Source organism: Argiope bruennichi, chromosome X1 (genome assembly GCF_947563725.1).
Source record: "Argiope bruennichi chromosome X1, qqArgBrue1.1, whole genome shotgun sequence".
NCBI classification, from domain to species: domain Eukaryota; kingdom Metazoa; phylum Arthropoda; class Arachnida; order Araneae; family Araneidae; genus Argiope; species Argiope bruennichi.
The window spans coordinates 64176722-64188965 of record NC_079162.1 but is presented as its reverse complement, the minus strand read 5'-3'; the positions used below and the strand labels follow the sequence as shown (position 1 = coordinate 64188965).

At 25.4% G+C, this 12244-nt stretch overlaps 1 protein-coding gene across 2 annotated transcripts in view; it reads left to right on the top strand.

The window, feature by feature from the left end:
* Positions 1 to 820: 820 nt before the first annotated feature.
* The window catches only part of LOC129958775 (coiled-coil and C2 domain-containing protein 1-like), a 58859-nt gene continuing 47435 nt past the window's right edge, over positions 821 to 12244 (top strand). The window contains exons 1-6 of one of the 2 annotated variants that reach the window (XM_056071450.1): positions 821 to 1137; positions 2862 to 2952; positions 4362 to 4506; positions 5871 to 5971; positions 6815 to 7057; positions 9292 to 9394. In XM_056071450.1, coding sequence (XP_055927425.1) covers positions 2911 to 2952; positions 4362 to 4506; positions 5871 to 5971; positions 6815 to 7057; positions 9292 to 9394 — 634 coding nt within the window. In that variant the 5' untranslated portion in view covers positions 821 to 1137; positions 2862 to 2910. The remainder of the gene's footprint in view (positions 1138 to 2861; positions 2953 to 4361; positions 4507 to 5870; positions 5972 to 6814; positions 7058 to 9291; positions 9395 to 12244) is intronic. The other variant, XM_056071449.1, reaches the window with a different exon arrangement.

Sequence of the window (12244 nt, the reverse complement as noted above, 5' to 3'; positions counted from 1 at the left end):
CTAACCGAATTCATTGCTGTCCCTATCACCCAAAGGCCAATGGACTTGTCGAAAGAATGCATTGCCACCTCAAGAGTACAATTAAGGCTCATGAGTTATCTAGGTGGGATGTTATTATACCATAGAGCCGATATCTGACGGATTTCCTGTTTAAGGAGAATACGCTCAGACGATATAAGACGCGAGGTGTAAATAAAATTGTGTGGATTTTAATCGGAATGATTCCTTTGTGTTTTATTTCTGAAGATAGAATAATAAACAATCTTCTGATAACTGCAAATTATTTCCCATAGTGTGAAGTCGCTCTTAATAGTATCGGTGACTTGACTTCTTGACTTTCAATGACTTGGCATAAGGATAATTTTTAATTACCTCTGAAATGACCTGCTATTGGCATTCTTTATAGGCGCCATCTGTTGACAAAATACAGAACTAAAGTCAAAAGAAATTACATTTTTTTTTATTTCAATTTTTTTTAGAAAATACTTAACTTAAATAAATAAATTGAGTAAATGGTTTTGAATAGAATTAAAATTAAAAATTAGGCTTAAATATATAAATGAAGTCAATCATACTTTATTTAATTAATTAAGCATTAATTACAATTAATAAATTTTATTAATAATAATTTTAATTTTTAATTCAAATTTTGATTGAAAAGCAGTTATTTGGAATAAATATTTAAAAATAACAATAGCAAAAATATTTGTTATTCAAAAATTCGTGGATTATGCATCTCAAAGTACGTTCCGATTGTTTAGTTGGCTTTGCTTTAGGCTCAGGACCTGACAAAACCTCTTGATTATTTTCTACCTTTATTACCTGCTTGAGCGGACTCGATATGTTTCTTCTGATAATGATTCCTTCATAGTTCTAAACCAAAACAATTGAAATTTGGTGCTGAGGTACATTCGATTTATGAGAGAATTTTTTGGTTGTGAAATTGATTACTGTTTTGGTATAGAATATTTTGCATGACTTAAGCTATAATCAGAAGAGCGTAAGTTGTTCTGCAAATAATGTTTACTCTGAAAATTCTATGGTGGCAGATTAATTGATTGCATAAACCCAAGACTTTTTGAAATGGCAAGCAAATCTCGTCCACGACCGAAAAGACAACCAAATCAACTTGCTAATGTGAGTTAATATCCATACTCATGGATAAAAATTGTTTTTAAGCTTCAAGGAATTTGAAATTTCCGAAAAGTAAAAGTTAACTTGTAACTCGATCTTTCGAACCCTGTCAAAGATTGCCATTTAAATAAAAAGTCGGGAAAACTGATCTAGAATATCATTTTTTTCTGAAAGTCTCAAGAATTATCTTTTCTTAATTGAAAGCAAATGGTAAAGGAAAAAATCTGGATATAATCAGATTATTTTCTAAAATTTATTGCAGTTGAATTGGTTTGCTAACAGAGTAATCTAGTAAAATTATTATGTAATAATTTATTGTACAATATAGCATTTATAAATATGATTTTATTTTAAATAATGATATAAATGTCTTCATATTGATGCATAATTATACAAGTCAACAAAAAATAATTATTTGTTTGGTGCCTGGGATTTTTTAAATTGATTTTGATTATATTTCTTGTCTTGATTTCAAATATGGAGACAGATATTCTCATGCAGCTCTATTTTTTGAGATTCAGCTTATCTAAATAATGAAATATTTTATAACACTACTTATTGAACAGTGGTTAAGTTTTTGTTTGTTTGTTTCTGCTTTCTTCCTCTTTCTCTAATGAAAATGACTTTATATTTTATGAAAATGTTAGGACCTGATAAAAATGAGTCTTCCTAAATAATTTTCATTTGATAATCTTAAGTGGGGTTAAAAGTGTTATTTGTATGCAGTGCCAATAAGTATGGGTTATGTGTAATATTTAAATTGGTTACATTATTTATTCCTGAAAAAACTGAAATATTTGCTAGTTTATATTTATGAAGTTTTTCTTTTTTTTTTTTAAATGAAAGTGACATTTCAACTTTATAGCACAGTAAAAGCTGTAGTTTGTACCATACTATTGAGTTATATTTCATAATTTTAATTTGAATCAAATGTATTTAAAAATCATTCTTGCATATAAGCATAATTTCATTTTTAATGTTAAGTATTGATATTATGAGTTATTAAAAGTTTATATTTCGGATAAAAGTTGTTTTATTTCGTGAAATTCTTTGAAGAAGCTTAAAACATTTAGAAATATCTACTACAATTTGGTAACTTGTATCGTTCTATGTACTATTAATTGGAATGATCTCTGCTTATAACTTTTAGATAAATTATCATTAAATTCAAATCTGAAAACTACTTTCAGATTTTTTTAAAAGATATATATAAAAGAGAGTTTTTGTATTTTAATTTGTATAGAGAATATGTTTTTGTGTATTTTTTAGAAGGGTTAAAATGTATTGGCATTCTGTTCAAAATTGCAGTTTTTTTTTTTCAGAATGTTATAATTTAGATGAGGGTAATAATAACAAATGTATCTTGAAATGTTTTTTAAAAAAATATTCATGGATAAATAATGATGAAATTATCATTCAAAAACTTATAAGTGGAATTCTAGTATTTATTTCCTATGTATTTTTTTATTCTTTTTCAAAAATTGATTTTTCTTATATAGAACGTTGATATTTTATTTAAATATTTTCTTTATAAAATTTATTATGTCTCTCTCGATTTTTAATTAAAATTTTATGAATAAATGTAATATGTATGTAAGGATATTAAAAAATTGTTTATTAAAGCTCCTTTCTTATTATTCTTTGAAAATTCATTTTCCTTGAATCTGTTAATTCAAAACTATACAGTAAACCTACATGAATTATATTTTAATGGTCTATTCTGTTAGAAAGAAAAGAAGAGAAAAAACATTTATTTTCTTCATATTGGAGAAGGCTATGGGTTGTTATGGGATGGAAGTAGAAGACATTGAACAAGTGGTAAATTGCATTTTTTAAAAGAAATAATTGAAAGGAATAACCCTTTACTTCTGCTTTGCTTATCTTGAGTAAAATCATGCTTTCATTATAAGTAATTTTAGCAAATGAACTAAATAATAGTCAAGAAAAAGCTTTTTTTCTTTCTTTTTTTTTGCATTATTTGAAAATTACAACTTTGATTTTCAGATAATAAATTGTTATTGAGTAGATATGATTTTAAACTTGGTCAGATGAACAGTTTTAAAAACTGAATTTCTAAGTTTAAAATTTTTAGATCAAGAAATTAAAAAAAAAAGAAAAAAATTATTTTACCTTTTGAACATTATAATATTAAAAGGAATTATCATTATATCATTCATCGCTAAAAGTACTTATGGTCCTACTCAAATGACCATATTTCGGCAATATTTTCAATAAATATTTATTTAAATAAAAATGAAGTACATATAAATTTAAAATTGCATTATCTCAAAATAAATCAGAGCTCTTTTGCTAAAAGTAATTGGGTGGAGAGACAAGTTTTCTTGGACTTTTCTTTCAGCCTGTTTTAATTGACAGAAACAATAGGGGCATAATTATTTTTGTTCCTGTTCTTTTTGAACATGGAATGCTATTATTATAAGTGAATCAATCATATTTTAGGCAATATTTAGTTGTTTAGCCTTCTTAACAGTAATTATTCTTATAACTTAAATACTTTTCCTTATAATTATCATCTTTAACACTTTTTGTGTCTAAATTTAAAAATGATTAATTTTTTTTGTAATTGTTCCTCTCCGATTCTATTTCTTTCTTTTTCCAGTTTAGATATTGCAGTATTGTATGTTAATAACAAACACAATGGGTTTGTTGTAGTTAAAATATATATATATATATATATATATATATATATATATATATATATATATATATATATTTTCAGTTTTATTTTGAGTGTTGGAAGATAATTTTCTTTATGTTCCTTTTAAAACTTAAGTAGTAAGAATTAAAATGTTTACTCATATTTGCACAAAGGCCATTATCATACCTAGCTAACATTAGTGCTACTGTGTACTAGTGACATAAAACACTGATGATATTCAGACCTCAAATATCATGAAAAGTTTTTTAAAGTTAATGCATTCTAAATGCATACATTTTCTTATGTTGCTAATACAGTATTAATTACATACTCATATTTATGTAAAATAAATATAAAAGTAATGTGCCACATAAAAATTATGGTGCTTTGAAACAATATACTTAATAAATGGGCTGAAACTATGTCTAACTCCATGTTTGATTTTCATATTTGAGTGATAGTAGTCTGTAAGGACTCAATAGCTTAAAAAATAGTTTAGAATAACAGAAAAAAATAGTTTCAAATAATTTGCTTTTCATTTGTAATATAAATTATAACTTTTTGTCAGCTTGGTCTTTTCGACATTCCTGATTTGGATCTAGCAGATAATGTTGATGATGATAGTGATATTGATGAAAGTGCACTCGAATCAGAACTAGAAGCATTGTTGAGTGGAAAAGCTCCTGCCAGGCCTAACAGACCAAAGCCCAAAGGTTTGTTGTTTAAAAAACGTAATTAATACAATCATGTCTATCTTTCATTAAGAAACAAGTTTATTCTATTTCATAATATGACATTGGTACTAGAATTCTATTATAAAAAGACTTATATCAAGACTTAACATTATATTAATGTACTTTAAAAAATAATCTGGTATAAAAGTATAGTAAAAAATTAACTACTCTGTTCACAGTTGTCTACAAACGTGATGAATTATCTCTGGGTGTTTTTTGAAATCACAGAATCAATATTTAATTTTTTAAACTATGATTTTATCTAAGCGCTGTTTTTACAAAACTAGTATAAATCAAAATTGTTAAACATGTATAATAAAATTTGCTTGCATTTAAATAATTTCAAATCATCTTCTTTTGAAGTCATGGTATGCTGTTTGAATTCACTTAATGGAATTTAGTGGTTTGTGCTTCCTGCATTTTACTTAATAGTTCATAATACTAAATAATTTGAGCTTATGATCAAAGTGATAGTGTTGTGCTCTTGACATTCCATATTAGCAATGTTTGTGATCCGTTTCCTAAGTGATGTATTCGTCTTATGGGCTGTTATCCTGTTAATAGTATATCAGATCTGATTGTCATAGATTAATTAACAAAAGTCATAGTAAAGAATATCATGCATATTAGCAGAGTGCTTCAGAAATAAAAATTAATATTATTTATGGTATACTTTAAATGTAAATATGTAGTAGTAATAAAAGTTTTGTTTCCTTCCACTGGAATCTTCTTTATCCATAATGTTCATAAACACCCGAATCAAAACTAAGCACTAACATTGAGCACTCTGATTGAAATAAATAGTGATTCACTAACAGAAAAAAATTTGATGCTAAATATAAAATAATAATAATAAAACACCAAAAGAAAATATTAGCTATAACTTTCAATTAGTTTGGGAAGAGAGAATATAATGAATCTGTATAAATATAAAATAATAAAAATTCCAGATTTCAGCTAAATGATCTTTGCTATTTATTCATGTTTAGGTTTATTTGGCATTGATTACTCAGTTACTTTAAACATAAAAATAGCCTCGTTAAGTTCCTTAAATGTCAAAACAGAAATTGAGATTCGCATATCCTATCATCATGCAATTAAAAATCATGGGTATATTTTTAAACTCTGTTCAGCATTACAGGTTGTGGTGGATGATTATATTATAAATATATATGTTTAAAATAAATTTAAAATACATATTAATACTTCAGAACGATCAATATACATAGAAGTTTCTTTGCTGGCATTTATTTTCTTGTTTATTAAAGATAGATTTGTTAGTCTATTCTGATTTCAGCTGTTCATCATAAATTGCTTAGTTGATTAAATGTTCTGTTTTCTAGTTGCACCAGTTGTTGACATTGAAAAATTAGCTGAAGCATGTTTGAAAGATGATGAAGATGAAGAGGATGATGGGAATCTATCTGGAGATGAGGATCTTTTGGTATTTTTATTTTTCCAATTGCTTTCAGCTTTCAGAATATAGATTCAGACAATAACAACAAAGCACTTTATGAGTGAACTGTTTACTGTCCTTCATAATAGTAATGCTTCCTTCTTTATATGTTTTATTATGATTTTCCATGATATTGAAATGAAATAATTAAAAAATGCTTATTGCATTTATTTTTCTCATGTTTTTATTCATGTGATCCTTCCCTCCCCTCCCCTTTACAATCTTTTTCTTGGGACTTTGTTTGATTACTAGCTATAAAATATAATGTAAATAGTTACATTCTATTTTATAGCTGTTTTATTATCGTTATTATTCTCAAAACCTGATATATAATATTTTTTACATCCATTTACCATTATTTTAAGTTAAACGTTCTAAGAAAAGCATACATTAATATAATTGGAAAATTAATGAAAATATGTAACTTTCTTGAATATTTTTTAATATCACTGTATTATAAAACAATTTAATTGAATGTAATTTAATAGCTCTCGTTTTTTCAAGAATTAAAAAAAAAAATGTATGCATTATGCTGAAAAATGTTTTTAGTTGTTTAGGATAGAAAAATAAGTAATGCTTTCTGATTGCTTTTTAAACTAATAAAAACAATCTGTTTACTCTATTGGTATTTTATTGTATCATTTCTTAATATCTATTAGTGTGGAAATCTTTATAAAGAAACATGAGTGATTACTGCAATATATCATGAAATTCTGTACTGTAAATTTGCATGCATATGTTATGTATATTTCAGGAAGTCATGAAAATTTTCCTTCATGACGTTATTAATTTTTACCTAATTTTCTGGTAACATGTTAATTTTCTTTTCAGAGTGAATTGCAAAATATCACTGCGGATTCCCCTACTGAAATAAATGAACCTCCACAAAATGATGAAAGAAGTGAACCGCCTGAACCGCCAAAAAGAAGATCTTCAAATTCATGTACAGAATCAAACACTGGAAGCTCAGTGTTTATGTTGCAAGAGAGATTGGCCATGTATAATGAAGCTGTGAACGCTGCCAAGTTGATTGGAGATTCTTCGAAAATTAGGCGATATGGAAGAGCAGTAAAGGTGTGTATGCTTTTTAATGTGCATTTGTATTTCTCATATAAAGTATTAAACCATAAAAAAATATTTGAATGTTTCTCATTTCTTTTTTTAAAAAGTTTGTTTTAATGATATTCAATGAAATTGAATATGAAAAGATTGATATGTGACATATATAAACAAATCTTGTGTACATTTGTTTTCTTCTGAAATTTTGAATAAGGAACTAATCTTACTGTAGTTTAATTTGTCTCAAAGAGAGCTGCTGCAAGATATAAGATAAAATATATCAGTTTTCAAGACTCTATTTAAAGTTTGTGTACCACCCTGAAAAATGATGAAATAGTATTTATTTTATATAATCTAAATATCACTTGATATCAATCATGAAGGGTATTAATAAATGTGAAAAACAAGTTTTGAAAAACAGTGTTTAAAAATCAGAACATTTTTTTAGTGCCTTTCATAAAGTATATTTTTTTAAAATGAAATCTTAAACCAAAAAACAACCACAAAATTTATTATAAATTAGTTTATACATTAGCACAGACAAAAGCAGCATTTTGGGAAAGCTCATTTTATTTTTTTGAAATATTGTAATTTAAGATAAAATTTTGAAAGAATTATTGAAAATATGTTGATTAAAAAGAGATGGTTAAAAGGTGATTCAAGCATTTTTGTGATATATTCTAATATAAAATCTGATATTTCTTTGTATGGTATCAAGAATTTTATCAGACATTATTTGCTATTCTTTAAAATTTTGGTTGATTAAAATACATTCATTTATTTATACATAAACAGTGTAAGAAGCATTTTCAAGTGAGATTAAATTTTAAACATTTAAGTAGACCACTTACTTAAGTAGACCACTTACTTTTCTTACTTTTCAAAAATTTGTTTTTAAAAATAATATTATTTAGAGGTACAAATTTAAAATTCTAGGACAGTATGAAATTTAAAATAGATGTGTAAATTTTTATGATATTATGACATTATTAATAAATAAATTTTGAGATAATTATTGAATGCTGTATAGCTTATCAAAATTCTTCACATTCCATTAACAATTCTTTCCCATCTAGCAGTTCATCTTTAACACTTATTAATATGTATATTTTAAGTCCATATATTTAAAGGGTAAATTTTTTTTTTTTTGCTTCCAAATGTCTTGCTGATTATAATGAGCATTCTTATGTTTCAGAATTTAACTTCTGCGAAAAAGGAGTTAAGATTAATTACTTTTTTAAATAACATGAAATCAAAAAATTCTAAATAATTTTGTGAAATGATGTATTGAAATATAAATTAATTTTTAATTAAATAGCTATATTCTTTTTGCTTTAGCAATAAAGCTATTTGAAAATATACAGTTTATGTGTTGCATTAATATTTTGAATTATTTGACATTGTTTTAAATTTCAATTCCCATGTTAGTTTTTCACATTTTTGAAATAAAGTTATAATCATGTCTAATAATATTATGGATTTCTATTAAATACATAATTTGTAAGTTTACTACTAAACTGTATTGCTTTATTAGAAGACATGATTATATCCATCTATAGTACCAAGTTTTGCTTCCTGCACTCTATCTGCTACAGGATGAATATTATTTATTAGAACATTCAGTTGTCAGAGCTGTTCCAATTGAAATAAATTATTATTTTCGTTTTCGAGCTTAGTTATTAGAGAAAATAGGTTGATCTTTATTCCAATCTATGTTTCTGTAATTTAAAGTAATTTGTCTTGTCTCTTGCTAATAAAATGAAACATGCATCTAACCTTTGTAATATATTATAATGATTTCCTTTTTTGCTTTTTTTTTTCACTTTTTGTGAAATAAATTTAGCTGCTTGAGGAGAATTTCAAGTAGGGAATAATGTTTATGTAGAAATCATCCATATTAAGCTGGGAGTAATGGTTTTTCTGCCAAGGTTGTTTTTGACATTTTGTTTGCAATTACATAACTCTTTCCTATTTCCCAGCAGATTTCACAGGAAAATAAGAATCTTAGTTTAAATATTTATAATCTAACAAATATCCATGCATATAATGTTTTTATACATGAAATCTAATTTGTTTTCTTTTTGAAATGGAATTGTAATTGTGTTGCATTAATTAGAAACATTGATCAGTGGCTATTTTTTCATATTGACCATATTTTAATAAATATATATTGTGAAGTTTTTTATGACTTAAGAAATATATTATCTGAAATGCAGATTTTTAGCATTTTAATGTTTATTATTTTTTAGACATTGGAAGGTTTGATAAAATCCGCAAAGTCTGGTGCAGTTATTAATGAAGAGGATATTCCTCCTGTTGTTAAAATACCAAAAATTGATACCGAAAGTACAGGTAAGCATTTTTGTTAATTACCCAAAATATGCTGAAAAGTATTCACATTCATTATATCATTCCTATAGAAACATTTTAGACATTTGAATGTGTCTCACTTCAAATTAATAGTATTTTTACACTAGTACACTACACATTTTTACACTTCTCAGTTTAAAACGAATTAAAAGTTGAGATTCTTGACTGTAAAATAATATAAAATGGCTATATTATGAATGAAAGAAATTAGTTAATTTATGTTGTTAATAGGTTTTTGGAAGATTAATAAAGACTTAATGCACTATTATTTAGCTATTATGTGCTGTAAAATATATTTAAAAATCTTAAGCTGAACATTTTGATTCTTGTGTGTATGTTATATTAATTGTAGTATAGTCACTGCTTATGGTGTTATTCTGGATTTCTTTTAGTAAATATTATCACATTTATTTTTAGTAAACATTAAAATATACACAAAATTTGAAAGCATTAAACAATACACAGTATTTCATTAAATAGAAACAGGTTTTTGGACAACCATAGATTTATTTTAATTTAATAAAAGTAACTTTCATGCACTGTTTCCTAGAGAATTGAAAATAATTCAGTTAGCTTCCTCCATAAAATGTGAAATGCTATACTTATTTTCTAGATTGTAGTTTTTAACTTAAATTCTTCAGTTTATATTTTTTTAAAAAGCAAGATTAGAAGTATGAATTTGAAATGATTAGTTTTCATATTTTGACATAACAAATTTTTTTTTGTTCATTTGCAGTTCAAATACAAATAAACTTATTGGTGCTCATTTTTTCATTCTTATAGAAATTTAAATGCATTCCATTCAATCCATTTCCATTAATGTGAATAAATTATATTGATAGCACACATTTCTTCCTGTATAAATCCTTTTATACATGGTTGGTAAAAAATAAATTTTAAGAAAAAAGGCAACTGTATCCCAACCTTCAGAAATGAAATCTCAGGAAAATTGACATCTGTTGAAAACATTTAGGATAACTCTGAAGAGTTCTATCCTTTTTTCTAGAATTATTAAATACTTTTTAACTACTTTTTATGCATAGCATCAAATTACCTGCCTTCTTTAAATTGCAAATATACGCCTTTAAATTGCATCAAATTATTGGTCGCTATAATTAATAAATAAAGTATTCCTTAAAATTTGCAAGAACAATATTCATCATACTTTTGAAATTTTTAAAATTTAAGTTTAAGCTATAAATTTGTATGTATTGCATACACAGCAATATATTGTGCATATGCTGAATTAATTGGTTTTGCTTTTCTTCATATTTGTCTGTATCAGTAATCTATAATATAACATCTAATTTTTAGTCCTACTATACAAAAAAAAAAAAAAAAATTAATAGCAGCCTTTTAATTATGAAAGAGACTGAGTGGAAAGCACTGGAAATGATTTGTCCATTAATGTTTTATTTCAAATTGCCGCAATAAATAATGAAGTATTCAAGCTTTGTTTTAATATAATATGAATATTAGAAAAATTAATAAAGATAATTTATAGTTTTGCATTTTTACATTCAGGATTTACATTTTCGGTATTATTTGCTTTGGTAATAAATCTGAGGTTTTTAATGTCTGATTAAAGTAATAAATCTGATGTTTTTAATGTCTGATTAAAGTAATAAATCTGATGTTATTAATCTTAAGCTCCATTGCATTCCTAATACAGTTAAAAAATGACTCATGATAAAAAATAAACAAACAAAAATTTGTTTTCTATCTGTAGTGTATTTTGTGAAGTGAAAAGATGATTGATTAAGTATTTGTGTGTTAACCACATGTCATTGGTGAACATAGTCAATAGATAATATGAGATCTTTGGTGATTAATTGCTGACATGCAATTAATACTGAAGCTCCATTAATTGCAGTTGATGTATAAGAGGAAAAAGTCACGTGAAATAAAATGATCTTGACTCTTTCTAATATTAGATTTTGTTGCCCTATATTTTTAATAAATGTTATGTCCAAAAAGGACACCCAAATATATTTACCTCAAACTTTCTTGATTTTTTTTTTTTTTTTGCTAGTCTTTTGCTAATCACTTTAATACTTCATTTGGTAACACTTTAACAATGTGAAAGTTTTTTTCTATTCAGTTTTGTTTAATGCTGAAAGGAAAAATTGCCTCAGAATTATAACCTCCTATATTGTTATTTAAGAAGTAGCATCAAAATTTATGAAAGGAAGAAAAATTAAATTTTTGCAACTAGTTAAGAATATTAACAGATTTTTACCCACATTTATCTGGTACAAACATGAGGAAAAAGTTCACTGTATTTGTTATTGACTGTGAATATTTCAGGTTTTCTTTTCTCTTGGAAAATTTGGAAAGCTGAAATATGTGGTTTTGCTTATTAGGCAGCAATATATAATAGATATTTAAGTTTTTGTTGCTATACATTCAAGATTTGCATCTACTTTAGTAATGAATCTTTTTTAATAGGGTCCATTAAGCTTTGGTATCCATTGCATTCACTGTATAGTTGAAACAGTGATTCATGAAGGATTTTTTTTAAAAGCTAATTGTGAATTTTATTATGTGTATATAATGTTATTTTTTTACCTCTCATTAAATAACTTGATATTCATGGCTCTAGCGACAAAGTATTTTTATGTACCAAATTGTGTAAGGCATTAAAGTCATGTTATTTTAGAACCGATAACTATTCTGTTTATTGTGTACTCGACATTGCAGTGTCATTTGTAATGTAACTGTCTGGAAAATCTGACTTCTAATTGGATATGGTCTATTACTTTGCTTTATTTTCTCCTTATTCTTTATGTAAATTGGCATAATAAATAATAAACATAACAGATAATAAACATA